Source organism: Mytilus edulis, chromosome 5 (assembly GCF_963676685.1).
Source record: "Mytilus edulis chromosome 5, xbMytEdul2.2, whole genome shotgun sequence".
Lineage (NCBI taxonomy): Eukaryota > Metazoa > Mollusca > Bivalvia > Mytilida > Mytilidae > Mytilus > Mytilus edulis.
Window position 1 is genome coordinate 7181194 of NC_092348.1, and position 23583 is coordinate 7204776.

Below are 23583 nucleotides of genomic sequence, written 5' to 3' on the forward strand. Positions count from 1 at the left end.
GCATAATCCCAAAAGCCCTTTAAAATGCAACTTCTCTTTTTTACCATATGAAAATATTGTGTGTGTACTGTTGTTTGATGTTTTAAGCTTGTGTCATGGCATTGTCAGCTTCCTTTTCGTCGTACGAGCTTAAATATCATTTTGGTATCTATTGCCTATCTTTTATATCAATATTATATTTTTTTCATTATTAGTCTAACGTGAAAAATTACTTATACTTTATTGAAATATTTGATTTATTTTCGGTTCCTTTTTGTTTTGCTGTTACAGCAAGCTCTGTAAGTCCAAATTGAAAATTAACATCTATATCAATTCTGTCTTTTGATGGGTTCTGAATATCTATCTTAAAGTCAGCAAAGTGTCTACAATCTTTGTCGTCAATATACACAGGATTTTCATGTGGAGATGAAAATAAACGAAAAGTAGCAATATCCTGGAAGGGTTGTATTGTATGAAATGTATGTGAACGTTTTTCTCCCACAACAACTGGTGTATTGGCTGAAATTAAACTATGAAATGTATCTCGACAACGTTTTACACCATCAACAGTGTCAGCACGGCGCTCTTGATGTTTTGAAGGATCAAATCTTTGACTGCTTGAAATTCCGTATGAGTGTTTAACAATCCTTGAAGCGATTATATTTGGATTATGTCCATACATGACAGCCCCTCTGAGTACTGCAGTACTGCTGTCAGGTATAATTATCACTGTTTTGTCATGAAACGCCTTCTTTATCGTATTTTGTACAACTACCGACTCAGAAAACCCACCAACAAGTAATAACATAGATAGATCCTTACATTTGGGATTTTTCAAGTTCTCTTTTATCAAATGAACTATTTTTGATGTAGTTGAACTAAATAAAGACAAGAATAACTCTTTCGACAACTGCACTTTATCCCCCGTAACATGTGTCACGGTGTCTTTAAGTTTTGACTGTTTCAGAGTATCAATGAAGTTCTTTTTATAATGAGCAGAGCAAATTTTATCGAACGCCGCCAATGGTACCGACATTCGAATTCTTTTCTCTGGATCTGCATGTTTTAAGAGTTCTAAATTTCTCCGTATATCTAAATAGTCCAATGGATAGTCACGTTTGAATTCAAGCATCACATCGTTCCCTAGAATTTGTGATACAACCTTCATAAATTCTTTATCAACATTTGTACCGCCACACTCATCACCACAAGGTTTACACAAATCTTTCAGTCTTCCGTCTTTCAGTTTCTCTTGAATAACAATATCGGTTGTGCCTCCTATAAAAAAAAAGATTGACAAGAGGTGTTTTTGGTTGCATTTTTGGTACATCAATAAACATATTCTGTTGTTTGATCAACATTGAATTATTTGACACAATGTCAAAACCTTGAAATAAAAACACCTGACGATATCATTCTGTGAAATTAAAAAAATATTCACAACGCTTAATTTTAGAATTGATTGTGCAATAAGTATACGGAAATTGTTTACATGTCAACAATCACACAGATCAAAAAAGAAATAATTGGCGTTTTAAAGTGTTTTGTAATTTTGGTATGCATTTGCTATTTCTATATTTTCTTGTTTGCTATATGTGCTTCATTCGAAGTGTTAAATGATTAAACGCATCAGCTATGCATACTTTTAATGCCTCTGCTTTTTTTTTAAAAAATGGGAGTATACTATTCTACCTCAGTCTGTCTGTCCGTCTGTCCGTCCGTCCGTCCGTCCGTCCATCCATCAGTTCGTCCAACCGTCCTATGAATATTTTTCAAGTAATTAGAATGGTTTAAATATTCCTAATGCATATTTAGGTGGGGTGTCATCATTGGGCACTAGCTCGAATAAACTCATCATAGATACCAGTAATAAAATTTGATATTTACGCCAGACGCGCGTTTCGTCTACAAAAGACTCATCAGTGACGCTCGAATAAAAAAATGTTTAAAAGGCCAAAAAGAGTACGAAGTTGAAGAGCATTCAGGATAAAATATTCCTAAGAGTGTTGCCAAATACAGCTTAGGTAGTCTATGAGGTAGAAAAAGCCTTAGTTTTTCAAACATTCAAAGTTTTGTTAACAGTTAATTTATAATTATGAACATATCAATGATAACTCAAGTCAACACAGAAGTGCTGACTACTGGGCTGGTGATACCCTCGGGGAAATAAATCTCCACCAGCAGTGGCATCAACCCAGTGGTTGCAAAGTTTCAAAGTTTCACTTGTTAGTCTTGCAATGCATTTACTTATGTCGGGCTGAGATATAAATTTTCCATGACTTTCGTTTCCGTAAATTTAACATTTTATAAGCACTAGCATTATTAAGTTATAACATAAATTGAATAGCAGCATTCGTATTTACTTTCTATCTACATGATGCTTATAATAAGTCAAATGTTAAGCATCACTAAAGAATAATCCCTGTTCAGCAAAACCATTCGGACACACGAAATTAAACAAGAAAATGTTTTATTTCCCAGTATACCAATTGGTAAGATTTAAAATGTGTTGGACCTTTAAAATGAGACCGTATTAAATTCCACGTTGACATTTCAAAAATGGTTTGTTTCTCGCATGATTTAAGGTGCAAAGAGCGTCATTGCATTCTCAAATACCTTGAATCAATAAACTTATTTGAGATACGAGTATTGAAATTTTGTATTTGCGCCAGACGCCAAATGTATTGACTTGTTTGTACTATCGTATGATTTCTCAATGTTCAAATGTTTGTCCTATGCAGCAAAATGATCGTCTCCTTTACAAGAGAGGTGTGTCAAATGTCAAAACATCTATACCCATTCTACTATTATTGTCAATCTTTTTTGAAAATACCACAGAATGTACTCACCTCCGATGTCCACTATCATGAATTTTAGATGTAATGATGGCGTTGCGGAAAATGGAACACATTGACAAAATATAGAGGCGGCTTCTGGTTCCAGAGCAATAATGGGATTATGTCCTAATCCAGCCTTTAAGATAAAAGAGTATAAGATATAAAACTATTTTGGAGGACCAAAATTGAAGAAACCAATCTGCAATATTTTTCTTGATGTTGTGATATAGAGGTGCTGATTCTATCATTTTATTTTCAGCAAGTAAAACGATTATTAGCTTATAAATTAATTCAATAAATTGAATCGAATACCAGAAAAATGAAACTTTTTATATTCAATATTCACAAAATTATATTATTCCGTCTTGACAATTACAACATACAGTAGAGCAATACAATGCAGGATATTATATAAATAATAAATAAAACTAATCAGACAAGAAGACTGTTACATCAAATAATAATTATGTTTTTTTTTAATTCATATACCTTCACTGCACATGTTCGCATAAATTTCTTTGCTGGTTCTGTCCATATAGAAGGAATTGTTAATACCCATCTTATTTCATTTTCCTGAATTAATCTGCCTAGAAGACCTCTGCTTTTCAAATTTTCCAGTAAATTGTCCTTTAATGACTTTAATGATCCGACAATAACTTTTTTCGCTAACAATGGTTTCCCTGCTACATCTTCTATCATGGAGTCATTTGTTAAGACCTAAGCAGTGAAATATATTGAATTACGTTTTTAGTTTAATCTTTCTTACATGTAACACACCAATACATGTTTTTTCTTACGCATGTTACTGGAGTGATATTTGTTGGCATTTCAAATGTGTCTCAACAGTTATTGCACCAAGCTGATGAGAAAAGTCCATGCAGCTTTTTGTTTCCTGTAAATAGCTCCTTTCTCAGATGATTGAAAAAGAGAGGAAAAGGATATCAAAAGGACCTCATCAATATTATATCGAAACAAATGATATATTAATATTAAACAAAGAAACGACAGCGACCAAAAGACTAACAACATGATACACAACGAAACTTAAAAAAACTAAAGACTGAGCAACACGAACACCAACATAGATAAAGGCACCGGTATTTTGTCGCTGTTCAACAGTCAGAAACCGATTTAACTGTTCAAAACAAATCATAAACCGTGGGTGATTTAATTTTTTCTAAAAGGTTAATAGACCCTGCAATTAATAAGGCAACCGTCGTGTTATTCACGTTAGTCTAATTCGATAGGTCACATGCATGATCATCATCAGGAAGTTGAATATTTGAAAACCAAGGAGTTATCAGGACATATCCGTCGTCATCTGTGAAGCAGATATTCCATTATGGTCTACCAGCTCGTGATGGTAATCGTGAAATTTTTAAAGGGTCAATTTCATCTCTTCAACATTTGGAACTTCGACATTGAATACAATGGAAATAGATATTTGGAAATAGCTTGGCTTACTAGATATGTATTTACATAGCTTTAGAAAAAAAAGGATAATTTATTACTTTACTAACCTCTATTTTATAAAGATTCATTTTAAAATTCTTGAAGAAATAATACTCATTCTGTGTTTTGTCCAACACAATGTTCATGTAGTCATCTTCAGCGTCATACCCAAATGATAAAACATTTTTGTTCTCATCAAACAAAATACAAGTTGGACATTTTATGGATGGATTTCCAGGCTTCCATGCTTGATTTGCATTGATTTGTAAAGGATTGTTTTCAAATTCAGCTTTCATTGAAAATGCATATCCTGAAAACGTTGTTCCTAAATCAATGGCTGCTACCATCAACACCGGGATCGACATCCTGAATTCCTAAAATTGGAAAACAAATTTAATTTAGAAAGTGACATACCTACCAACATTTCAAAATTCCCATTGGGGTTTGAATTTGGAAGATGTGTCTTATAGTTCTACAAAACTTTTTAAGTGGCCATTAAATTATTTTAATGTGTATTTTGTTTTGCTACTTCATACTTTTATCAAATCTATAGCCATGGTAAATTGATTGATTTTTTTTTATAATTGTTGAAAAATTGCTCTTTCAAAATTTCCTTTTGGGAACATTCATGGGTGAAATCCCCAGCACATAGGAACAGTTGGCAGGTATGACTTACACAAATGAACATAACGAAAGCCAGCCTTGTTATAAATCATAGACCAAATATATGTTCCAACGATGTATATTCGCACTACTTTTACTTTTTTAGATAATACTTAACTTTTATATTTAATATCAAAAGTGTTAGAAGAATCTTAGAAGGTAAATGTATCGATTAGACCAACCCTTTTCTTTCCCTTTATTGGCATTTCCTTTTTTTGCTGTGTAATGCGCAGGAGGGGACAGTGTATTGCTCCATGATGGTACTCAAAATGTTAAAAATAATGTAAAGTTATTTAGATATTTTAACTGCAAATCGACCGAAATAATTGAAATAATTGAAATGTGCATTTATAATTATTGTAAATGCTCATAATAAATTTACTAGTACCTTTCAGACCTATATATACACAACATATTGTTCCTCAGTGTGTAATGTTATTTGTATTTTTCATTTGTGCAATCGATGAATAGAAATATTCTAATAGCTAAATAGTTCAGTAAGAAAATTAACCTACCCTAGTTTTGTTTACAATGGTAACCGACAAGGAAGTAAATTGTACTGCAAAAAGGTTAACCAGTGCATAGAACACAAAGGACTCTTTAAAATTTATCACACTACTTTCAATTTACCTCGAAACAGTATATTTTTCGATGTCAGCTATGCTGTGATGCCAGGACCTAAAAAATATGTCAATGACAGAACCAATTATCGTTTCAAATTCTAAATTTTCTATAACTCTGTTAGCCCTAGTATCGTCTATATTCTAAGTCATATATAACACACATTATTAGCCAAAAAGTCAATGTGATATGAAAGGCTAAATGTAAAAGAAAGCAATGATTGAAGTTCATATACCAAGGAGAGCCGATTTGGCCCAAGCCAAGCAATGGTCAATCAGAAAAACGTTACAAAACAATTGTTTGGGGGCAACTTCCATCAGGGAGTAAAAGGTTTTGTTTATGTTCAATGATTCTTAAAAAAAGAGTAAGTAAAATAACGAAAATTCCGAACTCCAAGGAACAAAAAAAATCTGATAGTCTCTTACCAAACAGCAAAAACAAATGCTCAAATTAATCAAACGAATGGAAAACAACTATCATAATAACTGACTTGGTACAGGCATTTCCTTGTGTAGAAAATGGTGGATAAAGCCTGGTTTTGTAGCTAGCTAAACCTGTCACTTAGGTGATAAGTCACAGTCGCATTAAATTCCAATATATGTAATTCCAATATATGTACAAACATACAGGCAAAAAATTACAAAAATAGAGGTACAATAGTCACCAATGTGTTATAATCTTAATTTATGGAACCAAATAAATGTCAATAAAGAAAAACAAAATTGCATAATTTAATGACAAATAAAATAACAAAAATACCGGACTCGAATGCGAAACGGAAATTAGGTCCCTGAGCAAATGGAAAAGCAAAAGGCTCAAATACATCAAACAAATGGATAACAACTGTCAGATGGCAACGTACATAAGCAAAATTGAAAGACAAGAAAGAAGAGTTAAAAAACAAAATCGAGTCGGAAGATACCAACATCATAGATCGAAGGTCAAATTAAAAAAGCCATAACAAATCATTTAATAGTATCAAAGACAAACAGGACAACACGACATCAGTTTAAATCGTCCTTGGTGATAATTGGAACTTATACCTTTATCTACATTTACCTAAAATTGGTTGCCAATACGAAAATGTCTCTTCGGTATTGTTCGAGGCCAAAAATCAATGAAATGGTCAAAACCACATTTAAATGAGCCTGTCATATGTAGAAAATACTGCAATTTTTGACATTTTAGGAATTTGTTTCCAGAAATCTGCAGTCGTCGTCCCTGCTTCGGAGGTTGATCGATAAAATATGATCCCCTATCAAATAAAGGACGATATTGGTTTATCCGAAAACTCTTTAAACGCAGACAATTTTCAGCGTGCAAAAGTTTAAACGGCAAGCCAAACATAACATTTTTGTACATAACCTGAATCCCAGAAAAAAATGTATTATACAGCTTGATTTTGAACGTGACTGCCAAAGTCTGGCTGACACATTTACAAAAAATCTATACAAACTGTCAAAAAAGAACGAATTTAGCTAACTACAGAACCAGTTGTAACCACTATTTCCATCAGAAAATAACTTTTTCAAAAAGAATAATAACAGTTGGTTAATAAAGTCGAAGTGTTTGATTTCATGGACTTTTGAATTTATCTCTTGAGGTCATAATTTTTGGTTAATACATTTTTTTTAACAAATTCATTTGATTTAATAATTATTGATTACACATCGTCGCTGGGCTTCTAAAATCTTGTAAATTACAAATTTTGCAATAAAAAAATATCTCACAAACAGGCTTTGAAAATTTTGGCAAAATGGCTTCCAAAATGTCGTGTGCACTTGAACATTTTTGTAAACAGCAGTAAAATAAAAGCTTTGACATTTCTGGATTATCCAAGAACTTAAACTATTTTCACAGAAATAAAGAAATGTACAATTATTTTGTTCCCAAAGCCATTCTACAACGATTTTCAAGTTTTCATACAACATTTTGGAAGCAAACTTTACAAACAACTGACATTGGCAATTTTGTAATATGTCTTATTTCACTCATTTTGATTGGTCTAACTGTACGCTATTTTTTGTATACCAAAGATTTCCTCCCGCCCACGATGACATACTAAAGGGACGTACTAGGGGTGTCTTCTTGACGAATAACGGTAAAAAATCTTACCGAATGAATTCAAGGAAATTTTCAGGCTACCCAAATGTTTCTCTCAATCGATTCATGACTTTCAAACAGCGGTATACTTCTGTTATCTTTAGGTGCATGACGAAAAAATTGTACACTTTCTTTGGAACGATAAAGAATCGACTGATTTTGACGAACCACGTTAAATTCTTCTAAGAAATAACGATAACAGATAAATATTAGAGACCTCTTAAGATATATTGACTAATAATGATAAAAGTTTGATCAATTAGACGCTAACGGTAACCTAAACTGATAGTTTGATGCCTGACGGAAAGGGGCATTTCTACCCTCATATTTACATGCCATACTCACTTATTACATCCATTCAGGCAACAGTAGATTATCGATGTAAATAAGATATAATTCCTTCCGGGTTGCAGACAAAACAGAGGTCCTTAAAATGTGCTAGATCGGGTGTGTTAATATGTAAAGTGATAAACTATACAAATTGTGTTGTATCAGATAACCATTTCGTCAAATGTTTGCTTCCCCCCTCCTGATGCTCTAAGGATGAAAGAAGAGCAAAAACCGGGGAAAGGACTTCTGAGCTGCCACTGGAAAATGAGGGTATCCTTTCCTTTGATGTGTTTGAGCTTTTGATCTTGCTATTTGATTAGGGACTTTCCGTTTTGAATTTTCCTCGGAGTTGGGTATTTTTGTAGAAATATTGCCTTGCATACAAAACTTTATAATCGCTCGGGAGAAGTTCTTAGAGAATATAATATTTTAATTATCAAGTAAACTCTTGGGCTGACTTGATACATTTTGTGTCGTTTGGATTCTATCTAACTGGAGTATACACCCCTTTTCTATATCATCATGCCTATGAATATCGTATGATAATTCATCTCACCAATTTGTCTCATCTAAGCAAATTTTACGAGTTTATTTCTACTCTTCCGGTTCCTTTCTGTCCTGCTGTCAACAAAACGTTCGGTACTTCCAAATTGAAAATCAACTTTTATATCTGCAAAATGCCTACAACATTTCTCATCAAAATATACTCATGTCAAGATGAAAATAAACGTAAGAATGCAGTCTTGGTATGGTTTTTGGCTTTAATATTGATTCACGTATAGGGTATTTGCATCGGAATTGAACACATTTATTCTAAAACCAGTTGTTGGCATGATACAGGATATGTTCTTCTCATATATTTTATACTAAACCCCTAACGAGAGCGATTGTGCTTGATATTCATATGATGAAGTCTAGACATCATCTTTCAATCAGTTTAATTGGGGTCGGTAGCTGCTAGTAGTCCTATGTTAATTTATGAATCATTGTCATTTTGCTTAGTTTCGTATAGTTACATATTCTGACATCGGACTAGGACTTCTTTTAAACTGATTGTTTACTCTGAGTAATACTGTGTTTGTTTTTCTACATTGGCTAGAGGTATAGAATATGGTTGAGATCTCCCAAAACATGTTTAACCCGACCTATCATAATTCACCAGCCTCTGACCTTAGTTAGCGTTGTATGCTTTTTATTTTTTTAGATTATTATACATTTCGGAGTTTAGTATGGCGTCTATTATCAATGAACTGGTACAAATTTTTGTTTAGGAGCCGGGTGAAGCACGCCTCTGGACATGGGATTTTCTCAGTGTGTTGAAGACCCGTTGGTGGCCTTCAACTGTTTTCTGCTCTTTTGACACTTTCTCAATTTCATTCTAAGGTATGAAAAGTATGTGATCGTATTACTCCCACAGCAACAAATGTGTTTGCTGAAATTAAATTGTGGAAGGTGATAAGACAACGTGTAACTCCACCATTAACTTAGTATGGCTTTCGGGTGTTACAGGTAGCACTCAAAAGTAAAATTGAACCACAAAATGCCAAATCCTATTTTATATTTTGGAGAAGATATCAATTAAAAATAAATGTTTTGATAAGTTTAATCAAGCTTGGTACAAACAGATATGAAACTAATTTTTTTTTCTTTTCAAGTTACTATATTTGTTTTTGTTTTTTGCTTTTTTTCTTAATCATCTTTTCTTATTAATTCTCTATACTTTTTTTTGTTTGTCCTTTTTAGTAAAATCCCAACAATGTGTTATTTTTAAGCTCTATACAATTTCTGATGAGTTGTATTATATTACATTTATATGTATGAACTGTACTGTTGTATATTATATGTTGGATAAAAAAAAAGAAGAAAAATCCTCTTCTATTCCAAGCTTTTAATGCACATCACTGGGTTGATACCTCTGCTGATGGACTATCATTCCCAAGGGTATCATAAACCCAGTAGTCAGTACTTTGAAACTGACATCATTTTAAAACAAATGTTTCTTAAATCGTCTGATTATTAATTTTAAAATTATAAAGAAACTTAGGTTTTCACTCCCTCAGGCAAAGTTGGACTTACATGGATTTAGCTATATTTGCATAGGCGGATACAGGGGGGCCCCCCTTTTGTGGGAAAAATTTGGTTGATTATATAGGGAATCACTGAAGCATGACTGGAGTGGGCCCCCCCTTATGAAAAGTTCTGGATCCGCCACTGATTTGGTACATATACACCTTTCGCTTTCAACTACTCGTCTTCGAGTGTTTCTGATAAAGGTTAATCCAGAAAAGCTCCTGAACGCATGAACATGCTGTTTCCATTTTTTTAATACTTTTTTCAAACAATAATTTTAGGTTTTTGCTATTCACTTTGTTTGCATAAACTTCTTTGAAAATTTTTTCAATGTCAAAGTACTACGGTAGTTAACACCTATCTAATTCATTTTCTTTACTTCCTATACCAAGAAAACCTCTATTTCTATGCCCCATCTACGATAGTAGAAGGGCATTATGTTTTCTGGTCTGTGCATCCATTCAGGTTAAAGTTTTTGGTCAAGGTAGTTTTTGATGAAGCTGAAGTCCAATCAACTTGAAACTTAGTACACTTGTTGCTTATGATATGATCTTTCTAATTTTAAAGCCATATTAGACTTTTGACCCCAATTTCAAGGTCCACTGAACATAGTCATTTTGGTCTTTTGTGGATAGTTGTCTCATTTGCAATCATACCACATCTTCTTTTTTATATAGAAAATGAAAGTGGGAGTTTCAGGTTAAAGTTTTTGGTCAAGGTAGTTTTTGATGAAGCTGAAGTCCAATCAACTTGAAACTTAGTACACTTGTTGCTTATGATATGATCTTTCTAATTTTAAAGCCATATTAGACTTTTGACCCCAATTTCAAGGTCCACTGAACATAGTCATTTTGGTCTTTTGTGGATAGTTGTCTCATTTGCAATCATACCACATCTTCTTTTTTATATAGAAAATGAAAGTGGGAGTTTCAGGTTAAAGTTTTTGGTCAAGGTAGTTTTTGATGAAGCTGAAGTCCAATCAACTTGAAACTTAGTACACTTGTTGCTTATGCTATGATCTTTCTAATTTTAAAGCCAAATTAGACTTTTGACCCCAATTTCACGGTCCACTGAACATAGAAAAGGAAAGGGGGAGTTTCAGGTTAAAGTTTTTGGTCAAGGTAGTTTTTGATGAAGCTGAAGTCCAATCAACTTGAAACTTAGTACATATGTTCCCTATCTCTTCTTCTTCTTTAGTTACGGAATACCATCAACTTTTTGAGGATTACTTTCCGGCGCATGCCTGTATGAGGTCGCTTTAAGTTAATTTCATTTTTTTTTTTTTTTATTACTTTTATTTATTTATGAAATTTACAATTTTTTTTTAGTTTATAGTATAATCTTTCTAATTTTAATGCCAAATTAGATTATAACCCAATTTTTACAGTCCATGGAACATGGAAATGGATAGTGCAAGTGGGGCATCCGTGTACTTCAGACACATTCTTGTTTAATTATGCAGTAAATGGTCATATGACAGTTGTTATACATTCGTTTAATGTTTTGGTTTTTTGATTTTGCCATTTGTTTAAGGACTTTCCATTTGAAAATGTTGCCCATTACCTGAGAGATTTTATTTAGAATCAAGTGCAACCAGTATCAACATAGAGCTAAATCGTTGCTTGAAGCCAACTTGAATTTGTGAGTGTGAACTAACAAGGGCTTAACTATGAAGGTATGTTCTTTGTGTGTATGATGAATAAATACTCCATATCCATTCTTTTTAATTTCATTAACTATGATTAAAGCTGATTGCGCAGTACCAAGTTAACACACAATATTTTAATCTTTTTATTTACAATAAATACAATTTAGTGTCGATGTTATTTACATGATTATGACAATTAATTTACATGTTGACAAAGCGTATCATATTTAATATAATAACTGATGAAATGATATTTGGATTCTTATGGTACTTATATTGCATGTGACTTATTTTCATTACATGAAATAGTTGCATGCAAATGATGAAAATATTTATTATGACAGCAGGATATAAATATTGGTGTCAGAATATAACCCAGTTAAATCTGAATATAACCTAATTAAATTTGAAATTGAATTATGAAATAAAACCTTTATGTAATATTCACAGAAAGCTTTTCTGCAATAAATGAAGAAGAAAAATCCCCTTATTTAACCTTCAAATAGCCATGAAAGTCAATTCCTACACGAATCATTGTCTTTTGTACAAATTGACATTTAATCACAATACAGCTGCCATATATACATAATAACACTTATCATTAACAAACACTTCCCCAAGACTGTGGAAATATAAAACTTATTCAAATTCTAACGAAGAGAATGTTTGACTTTTCACTAGAATCTCCCGATCATTTTCCTGTTTTAATGTTTTTGTTCCAAAATTAGAATGCAAATCTTGTTCTAATGTCTTCTAGCTTCTTGGATACCTGTATAAAATAAAAATAGAAGTAAAACATAAGTTTGGTGCAATCTAATGAATGTAGGTAAAGTATGATATCTAAAAGGTTCACAAACTTATTTGATAATAATAGCCTGTAAAACAAGATGTTACAATTTCATACTACTAAAACAATTTGTTCATAATGAATGTGGATCAGGTACAAATTGTTATAATCAGTTTCTCAGTTGAAACACGGATTGTAATCTACATCATGTCCAGATTTAACATGCTTAAAGACGACCTGCATAAACAAATCTCAGGGAACAAATGTCACATTCTATATAATTATTTTCTATCTCACTCTTAGCCTGATTTCATTTAGAAAGATCGGTTAACAACTCATTTATCAAATATTTAACATGGATCAGGTACAAATTGTTATAATCAGTTTCTCAGCTGAAACACGGATTGTAATCTACATCATGTCCAGTTTATATAAATTATACTCAAATAAAATTGTCTTATTTTATCTTCTATTTTTGATATACAAGTGGCTTATAACAAACACACACAAAACTTTTAGATGACCAGCAAATATTCAACAATCAAAAAATAAATGCTCAAGTTTAAAGATTCCTGTTATAGAAAGTTTTAAAAAAAATTACTTTTAACACATCTGACAGAACCTTAATGTTGACAATGCAAACAGTTTCTGATTATGTGTCAGTAAGTTACAAGTAGGGCATATATTTGGTCATATGTGTCAAGTAAGTTACAAGTAGGGCATATATTTGATCATATGTGTCAAGTAAGTTACAAGTAGGGCATATATTTGGTCATATGAAACTACCTAGTAAAGGTTATATTGCATCAGATTTACCATTTGTTTATAAATTCAACTATCACAACGTCTTTTCAAAGTTATGTTACAACCTAAATAGTAATAGTGATATTATAGGAATAAACTGGTGATCCCTGAACTTCAATTCTTTCTGTTTAATGTTCTTCTTCCCTGTTAAGTTTTATTTCAATCAATCAGAAAACGCCCACTTATTCAAATAATGAACACATGAATCAGGTACAAATTGTTATAATCAGCTGTTTGTCAGTTGAAACACGGATTGTAATCTACATCATGTCCATGTTTTATATAAATTTGTTTCAATTATTAAAGATGATCTTATTTCATCTTCTGTGTGATACACAAGTGGCTTATAACAAACACATAATTTTTATATAACAAGCAAATATTCAACAAACTAAACCTATAGATGTTTCATGAATTTAGATGGAGGTTGTAAAAATTTCTGGATGTAAAAAAATATCTTATATTTCAGATCTTAACAGACTAAAGTTTAACTGAATAGAAATGACTGATGTCAAGAATAAACTGGTGATCCTTGAATTTCATTAACAAATAACTCTAATTCTTCCAGTATAATAATGTTCTTCCCTCTTTAGTTTTACTTCATTCAATCAGAAAATGACCCATTATATTATATAAATAATGAACATGTGGATCAGGTACAAATTGTTATAATCAGTTTCTCAGCTGAAACACGGATTGTAATCTACATCATGTCCAGTTTATATAAATTTGTCTCAACGAAGCTGATCTCATTTCATCTTCTATGTGATTCAAAAGTGCCTTAATACCAACAAACAACTTTAAAATGAAGAAGGCATATTCAACAGCCAAAAGATAGATGCAAGTTTCAAGTTTTCAAATTATAAAATAAACATGTGGATCAGGTACAAATTGTTATAATCAGTTTGTCAGCTGAAACACGGATTGTAATCTACATCATGTCCAGTTTATATAAATTTGTCTCAACGAAGCTGATCTCATTTCATCTTCTATGTGATTCAAAAGTGCCTTAATACCAACAAACAACTTTGAAATGAAGAAGGCATATTCAACAGCCAAAAGATAGATGCAAGTTTCAAGTTTTCAAATTATAAAATAAACATGTGGATCAGGTACAAATTGTTATAATCAGTTTCTCAGTTGAAACACGGATTGTAATCTACATCATGTCCACAGTTTGTCTCAACTCAGATCTTTTAATTTTGTCCAGATACAAAAGAGTTTCAATTTTATTATAACACATAATGCATCAGATTTACAACAATTTTAAATTCATCAGTTCTTCTACCAATTTGAACAGAAATGACCAATATAGAAAAAAAGACTTATGATTCCTGAACTTTATTATAACTACAAACTTAACATCTTCCTGCCTCAACCTTGTTTTATACAATTATAAAACGTCCCATTATTCAAATAATGAACATGTGGATCAGGTACAAAATGTTATAATCAGTTTCTCAGTTGAAACACGGATTGTAATCTACACCATGTCCACATAGTATATAAATTATACTCCAATGAAATTGTCTTATTTTATCTTCTATTTTTGATATACAAGTGGCTTATAACAAACACACACAAAACTTTTAGATGACCAGCAAATATTCAACAATCAAAAAATAAATGCTCAAGTTTAAAGATTCATGTTATAGAAAGTTTAAAAAATTTTCTTTTAACACTTTTGACAGAACCTTAATGTTGACAATGCAAACAGTTTCTGATTATGTGTCAAGTAAGTTACAAGTAGGGCGTATATTTGGTCATATGAAACTACCTAGTAAAGGTTATATTGCATCAGATTTACCATTTTTTTTTATAAATTCAATTATTACAACGTCTTTTCAAAGTTATGTTACAACCTAAATAGTAATAGTGATATTATAGGAATAAACTGGTGATCCCTGAACTTCAATTCTTTCTGTTTAATGTTCTTCTTCCCTGTTAAATTTTATTTCAATCAATCAGAAAATGCCCACTTATTCAAATAATGAACACATGGATCAGGTACAAATTGTTATAATCAGCTGTTTCTCAGTTGAAACACGGATTGTAATCTACATCATGTCCAGTTTATATAAATTTGTTTCAATTATTAAAGATGATCTTATTTCATCTTCTGTGTGATACACAAGTGGCTTATAACAAACACACATTTTTTATATAACAAGCAAATATTCAACAAACTAAACCTATAGATGTTTCATGAATTTAGATGGAGGTTGTAAAAATTTCTGGATGTAAAAAAATATTTTATATTTCAGATCTTAACAGACTAAAGTTTAACTGAATAGAAATGACTGATGTCAAGAATAAACTGGTGATCCTTGAATTTCATTAAACAAATAACTCTAATTCTTCCAGTATAATAATGTTCTTCCCTCTTTAGTTTTACTTCATTCAATCAGAAAATGACCCATTATATAAATAATGAACATGTGGATCAGGTACAAATTGTTATAATCAGTTTGTCAGCTGAAACACGGATTGTAATCTACATCATTTCCACATAGTATATAAGTTTGTCTCAAAGAAGCTGATCTCATTTCATCTTCTGTGTGATTCAAACCTGCCTTATTACCAACAAACAACTTTAATATGAAGAAGGCATATTCAACAGCCAAAAGATAGATGCAAGTTTCAAGTTTTCAAATTATAGAATGAACCTGTGGATCAGGTACAAAATGTTCTAATCAGTTTCTCAGTTGAAACACGGATTGTAATCTACATCATGTCCATATCAAATATAATTTTTTCCTATTTTACTTTGCACTTTGATGATTTATTCCTGGTACAAAAGTGGTTTATTACACACAAGTTTAAATGATGAGCAAATACTCAATAGATGCTCAAATTAGTGGTTATGACATTCTATTAGATAAATACAGAGAAATAGATGATTTCTCTTAAATATGCCAACAAAGGTAATAAGGATACCTATCGCCAGACTATATTAAATATGCCAACAAAGGTAATAAGGATACCTATCGCCAGACTATATTAAATATGCCAACAAAGGTAATAAGGATACCTATCGCCAGACTATATTAAATATGCCAACAAAGGTAATAAGGATACCTATCGCCAGACTATATTAAATATGCCAACAAAGGTAATAAGGATACCTATCGCCAGACTATATTAAATATGCCAATAAAGGTAATAAGGATACCTATCGCCAGACTATATGAAGCAAAAATTTCATTCAAAATAGCTTCATTAAGGCCATTATATCAAATTTCTAAATTTTGATTGCAACAGTGATTTTTTTTAAGCTCTTGTAACAATCTGATGAGAAATGTGGTGACACCTAAGGTAGCAATACACAGTTAGAAGTTTAGTTTCGCATTATGGCCCCTGTGAATTTTTTAAATATGAAAGTTTTTGTACAATAAAATTGATTTTTAGATAATTGAAGAATAATATAGCCTTCTTAGTGGGTTTATATGAACATTTTGATTATTTTTAACATGTTTTATAGGCCATTTATATGATTGACAGTCCGTATTTTCCTATCCGTACCGTTCATAGGTCCATAAATTATTGTAGTGTTTATCAACAAAGATTTTGCGCTCGATCTTTTCAATTCAATTTTATGGAAAAACGAGCAGATAAGCATATGATTTTTTTGGACCACTTGATAGATATAAACCTATGGATTCAGGAAAGGTATCACTGTAATTGATTGAAATTTTCCTTTAGACCAAATTTTGGAGACTTTTGTGACATGTTCACCCCCCTTTTTTGCTATATTTTGTATCTAAGAAATGCAGATTGTTGCCATGGTTACACCCAAGAGGGATTATATTTCACCCTTATGACCATTAGAAATGAAATCTATGGAAGATTCTCTTTCTATAAGTATATACATGCATAACACACATATAAAGCCTTCTTTGTTAGACAGGAGGGGAAAGAGGATGTTTAAAAATTATGAGTGTCAATTTTAAGTTTTTTTCCTAACTGTGTATTGCTACCTTATGGCATTTGGCAAAGCAAAAAATTGCTTTTTTTAAGACAAATCATACCACAAATCTATTGATAATTAGGTTATAGATACAATGCTGAGGGAGAAACAACCTTTAGAATGACAATATATGTTAGTTTTGTTGTTTATTGTCCTTAGCAACCAATATAGACATTTTGACACAAAGACTTGGTTCCGTCATAAATTGATACTTTATTGGCTACCCCTTGGAAAAGAAGATTGCGCGTTATGTAGAAACCTTAGAAGGAAACGCTTTATATTTTTTCATGCGACTAAATCAAATTTATTATTTTAGCAAGTATAAAGTCACAATTTAGCATGAATTTAGCCTAAATTTTTTCCAGCTGTTATAAATGAATTCAGTATTTACTAAATTTTAACCAAGGCTTTGGTATGGTAATACACAACAAAATTGACATTCTAGAGCTTTAAAATAGCTTTAACTTGTATAATTTGTCTACTGTTAAGGTTAATTTAAGTTTTTAAACTAGAAAAGACAGGCTTAGAAGGTAAAGTTTTAGAAATTTGACTAAAAAAGGAGAAAATGCACTTTGACATGGCATGTTTCATAAAATCACTTTTTTGTTGCATTTCAGTGTCAACTGCTAACCTTCATAAAATATTTATTTCTGAACCGATTTTCAAAACTAGCAGGCCAATTTGCTCGTTTTAGCTAGTAGAAAACAGAAATCTATTTAAAGTGGAATTGGGAAAAAAATTGTTAATCCTTAAGGTAGCAATACACAGTTAGAAGTTTAGTTTCGCATTATGGCCCCTGTGAATTTTTTAAATATGAAAGTTTTTGTACAATAAAATTGATTTTTAGATAATTGAAGAATAATATAGCCTTCTTAGTGGGTTTATATGAACATTTTGATTATTTTTAACATGTTTTATAGGCCATTTATATGATTGACAGTCCGTATTTTCCTATCCGTACCGTTCATAGGTCCATAAATTATTGTAGTGTTTATCAACAAAGATTTTGCGCTCGATCTTTTCAATTCAATTTTATGGAAAAACGAGCAGATAAGCATATGATTTTTTTTGGACCACTTGATAGATATAAACCTATGGATTCAGGAAAGGTATCACTGTAATTGATTGAAATTTTCCTTTAGACCAAATTTTGGAGACTTTTGTGACATGTTCACCCCCCTTTTTTGCTATATTTTGTATCTAAGAAATGCAGATTGTTGCCATGGTTACACCCAAGAGGGATTATATTTCACCCTTATGACCATTAGAAATGAAATCTATGGAAGATTCTCTTTCTATAAGTATATACATGCATAACACACATATAAAGCCTTCTTTGTTAGACAGGAGGGGAAAGAGGATGTTTAAAAATTATGAGTGTCAATTTTAAGTTTTTTTCCTAACTGTGTATTGCTACCTTATGGCATTTGGCAAAGCAAAAAATTGCTTTTTTTAAGACAAATCATACCACAAATCTATTGATAATTAGGTTATAGATACAATGCTGAGGGAGAAACAACCTTTAGAATGACAATATATGTTAGTTTTGTTGTTTATTGTCCTTAGCAACCAATATAGACATTTTGACACAAAGACTTGGTTCCGTCATAAATTGATACTTTATTGGCTACCCCTTGGAAAAGAAGATTGTGCGTTATGTAGAAACCTTAGAAGGAAACGCTTTATATTTTTTCATGCGACTAAATCAAATTTATTATTTTAGCAAGTATAAAGTCACAATTTAGCATGAATTTAGCCTAAATTTTTTCCAGCTGTTATAAATGAATTCAGTATTTACTAAATTTTAACCAAGGCTTTGGTATGGTAATACACAACAAAATTGACATTCTAGAGCTTTAAAATAGCTTTAACTTGTATAATTTGTCTACTGTTAAGGTTAATTTAAGTTTTTAAACTAGAAAAGACAGGCTTAGAAGGTAAAGTTTTAGAAATTTGACTAAAAAAGGAGAAAATGCACTTTGACATGGCATGTTTCATAAAATCACTTTTTTGTTGCATTTCAGTGTCAACTGCTAACCTTCATAAAATATTTATTTCTGAACCGATTTTCAAAACTAGCAGGCCAATTTGCTCGTTTTAGCTAGTAGAAAACAGAAATCTATTTAAAGTGGAATTGGGAAAAAAATTGTTAATCCTTAAGGTAGCAATACACAGTTAGAAGTTTAGTTTCGCATTATGGCCCCTGTGAATTTTTTAAATATGAAAGTTTTTGTACAATAAAATTGATTTTTAGATAATTGAAGAATAATATAGCCTTCTTAGTGGGTTTATATGAACATTTTGATTATTTTTAACATGTTTTATAGGCCATTTATATGATTGACAGTCCGTATTTTCCTATCCGTACCGTTCATAGGTCCATAAATTATTGTAGTGTTTATCAACAAAGATTTTGCGCTCGATCTTTTCAATTCAATTTTATGGAAAAACGAGCAGATAAGCATATGATTTTTTTTGGACCACTTGATAGATATAAACCTATGGATTCAGGAAAGGTATCACTGTAATTGATTGAAATTTTCCTTTAGACCAAATTTTGGAGACTTTTGTGACATGTTCACCCCCCTTTTTTGCTATATTTTGTATCTAAGAAATGCAGATTGTTGCCATGGTTACACCCAAGAGGGATTATATTTCACCCTTATGACCATTAGAAATGAAATCTATGGAAGATTCTCTTTCTATAAGTATATACATGCATAACACACATATAAAGCCTTCTTTGTTAGACAGGAGGGGAAAGAGGATGTTTAAAAATTATGAGTGTCAATTTTAAGTTTTTTTCCTAACTGTGTATTGCTACCTTATGGCATTTGGCAAAGCAAAAAATTGCTTTTTTTAAGACAAATCATACCACAAATCTATTGATAATTAGGTTATAGATACAATGCTGAGGGAGAAACAACCTTTAGAATGACAATATATGTTAGTTTTGTTGTTTATTGTCCTTAGCAACCAATATAGACATTTTGACACAAAGACTTGGTTCCGTCATAAATTGATACTTTATTGGCTACCCCTTGGAAAAGAAGATTGTGCGTTATGTAGAAACCTTAGAAGGAAACGCTTTATATTTTTTCATGCGACTAAATCAAATTTATTATTTTAGCAAGTATAAAGTCACAATTTAGCATGAATTTAGCCTAAATTTTTTCCAGCTGTTATAAATGAATTCAGTATTTACTAAATTTTAACCAAGGCTTTGGTATGGTAATACACAACAAAATTGACATTCTAGAGCTTTAAAATAGCTTTAACTTGTATAATTTGTCTACTGTTAAGGTTAATTTAAGTTTTTAAACTAGAAAAGACAGGCTTAGAAGGTAAAGTTTTAGAAATTTGACTAAAAAAGGAGAAAATGCACTTTGACATGGCATGTTTCATAAAATCACTTTTTTGTTGCATTTCAGTGTCAACTGCTAACCTTCATAAAATATTTATTTCTGAACCGATTTTCAAAACTAGCAGGCCAATTTGCTCGTTTTAGCTAGTAGAAAACAGAAATCTATTTAAAGTGGAATTGGGAAAAAAATTGTTAATCCTTAAGGTAGCAATACACAGTTAGAAGTTTAGTTTCGCATTATGGCCCCTGTGAATTTTTTAAATATGAAAGTTTTTGTACAATAAAATTGATTTTTAGATAATTGAAGAATAATATAGCCTTCTTAGTGGGTTTATATGAACATTTTGATTATTTTTAACATGTTTTATAGGCCATTTATATGATTGACAGTCCGTATTTTCCTATCCGTACCGTTCATAGGTCCATAAATTATTGTAGTGTTTATCAACAAAGATTTTGCGCTCGATCTTTTCAATTCAATTTTATGGAAAAACGAGCAGATAAGCATATGATTTTTTTTGGACCACTTGATAGATATAAACCTATGGATTCAGGAAAGGTATCACTGTAATTGATTGAAATTTTCCTTTAGACCAAATTTTGGAGACTTTTGTGACATGTTCACCCCCCTTTTTTGCTATATTTTGTATCTAAGAAATGCAGATTGTTGCCATGGTTACACCCAAGAGGGATTATATTTCACCCTTATGACCATTAGAAATGAAATCTATGGAAGATTCTCTTTCTATAAGTATATACATGCATAACACACATATAAAGCCTTCTTTGTTAGACAGGAGGGGAAAGAGGATGTTTAAAAATTATGAGTGTCAATTTTAAGTTTTTTTCCTAACTGTGTATTGCTACCTTATGGCATTTGGCAAAGCAAAAAATTGCTTTTTTTAAGACAAATCATACCACAAATCTATTGATAATTAGGTTATAGATACAATGCTGAGGGAGAAACAACCTTTAGAATGACAATATATGTTAGTTTTGTTGTTTATTGTCCTTAGCAACCAATATAGACATTTTGACACAAAGACTTGGTTCCGTCATAAATTGATACTTTATTGGCTACCCCTTGGAAAAGAAGATTGCGCGTTATGTAGAAACCTTAGAAGGAAACGCTTTATATTTTTTCATGCGACTAAATCAAATTTATTATTTTAGCAAGTATAAAGTCACAATTTAGCATGAATTTAGCCTAAATTTTTTCCAGCTGTTATAAATGAATTCAGTATTTACTAAATTTTAACCAAGGCTTTGGTATGGTAATACACAACAAAATTGACATTCTAGAGCTTTAAAATAGCTTTAACTTGTATAATTTGTCTACTGTTAAGGTTAATTTAAGTTTTTAAACTAGAAAAGACAGGCTTAGAAGGTAAAGTTTTAGAAATTTGACTAAAAAAGGAGAAAATGCACTTTGACATGGCATGTTTCATAAAATCACTTTTTTGTTGCATTTCAGTGTCAACTGCTAACCTTCATAAAATATTTATTTCTGAACCGATTTTCAAAACTAGCAGGCCAATTTGCTCGTTTTAGCTAGTAGAAAACAGAAATCTATTTAAAGTGGAATTGGGAAAAAAATTGTTAATCCTTAAGGTAGCAATACACAGTTAGAAGTTTAGTTTCGCATTATGGCCCCTGTGAATTTTTTAAATATGAAAGTTTTTGTACAAGAAAATTGATTTTTAGATAATTGAAGAATAATATAGCCTTCTTAGTGGGTTTATATGAACATTTTGATTATTTTTAACATGTTTTATAGGCCATTTATATGATTGACAGTCCGTATTTTCCTATCCGTACCGTTCATAGGTCCATAAATTATTGTAGTTTTTATCAACAAAGATTTTGCGCTCGATCTTTTCAATTCAATTTTATGGAAAAACGAGCAGATAAGCATATGATTTTTTTTGGACCACTTGATAGATATAAACCTATGGATTCAGGAAAGGTATCACTGTAATTGATTGAAATTTTCCTTTAGACCAAATTTTGGAGACTTTTGTGACATGTTCACCCCCCTTTTTTGCTATATTTTGTATCTAAGAAATGCAGATTGTTGCCATGGTTACACCCAAGAGGGATTATATTTCACCCTTATGACCATTAGAAATGAAATCTATGGAAGATTCTCTTTCTATAAGTATATACATGCATAACACACATATAAAGCCTTCTTTGTTAGACAGGAGGGGAAAGAGGATGTTTAAAAATTATGAGTGTCAATTTTAAGTTTTTTTCCTAACTGTGTATTGCTACCTAAAGTTCAATTTTAAGACTTACTCACATCACTGTATAATTATTTAGATTTATTGTATTACATGTTCATTATTGGACCTACCAATAATAAACCTGTGGATCAGGTACAAATTGTTATAATCAGCTGTTTGTCAGTTGAAACACGGATTGTAATCTACATCATGTCCACAGTTTACAATTTTGATTTCAAAGTCCCAATAGAGAGGTGTCTCATTGGCATTTATACCATGTTTATCTATATGTATGTTTATATTGTGATACCTGAATTTCAATATTTCCACTAACTTCGCATCTTCCTAAACCTTCTTAAATACATTCAATCAAAAAATGATTCATTATCAAATATTTAACAAGGATCAGGTACAAATTGTTATAATCAGTTTCTCAGTTGAAACACGGATTGTAATCTACATCATGTCCAGTTTATATAAATTTGTCTTTTTTTAGTTTAACTATTTTACATATCTTTTATTTGTGATACAAAATTGACTTATACTACACATACACAACTTTTATAAGACAACACCATATACCTCATTATAACATAGGTGGTAAATTTTTATCCTTATTACTGTTTGAATGGGTGCCTAAAGTGGTTACGAAAATAAACTCATCATAGATACCAGGATTAAATTTTGTATTTACACCACAGAGGCGTGTTTAGTCTACAACAGACTCATCAGT

General features: G+C 31.3%; 2 protein-coding genes across 2 annotated transcripts in view; both read right to left on the reverse strand.

Annotated features, from left to right (window-relative positions):
• Positions 1–204: 204 nt before the first annotated feature.
• On the reverse strand, positions 205–5483 carry LOC139522837 (heat shock 70 kDa protein 12A-like). Its single transcript, XM_071316436.1, has 5 exons — positions 5447–5483; positions 4337–4642; positions 3306–3533; positions 2829–2952; positions 205–1257 (listed from the first exon to the last, which is right to left on the reverse strand). The coding sequence occupies exons 2-5, from the start codon at positions 4631–4633 to the stop codon at positions 209–211; spliced, it is 1698 nt and encodes a 565-aa protein (XP_071172537.1). The 5' UTR covers positions 4634–4642; positions 5447–5483; the 3' UTR covers positions 205–208.
• Positions 5484–11832: 6349 nt separating this feature from the next.
• LOC139525381 (splicing factor 3B subunit 3-like) overlaps positions 11833–23583 on the reverse strand; it is a 29999-nt gene continuing 18248 nt past the window's right edge. The window contains exon 27 of the mRNA XM_071320684.1: positions 11833–12472. Coding sequence (XP_071176785.1) covers positions 12428–12472 — 45 coding nt within the window. The 3' untranslated portion in view covers positions 11833–12427. The remainder of the gene's footprint in view (positions 12473–23583) is intronic.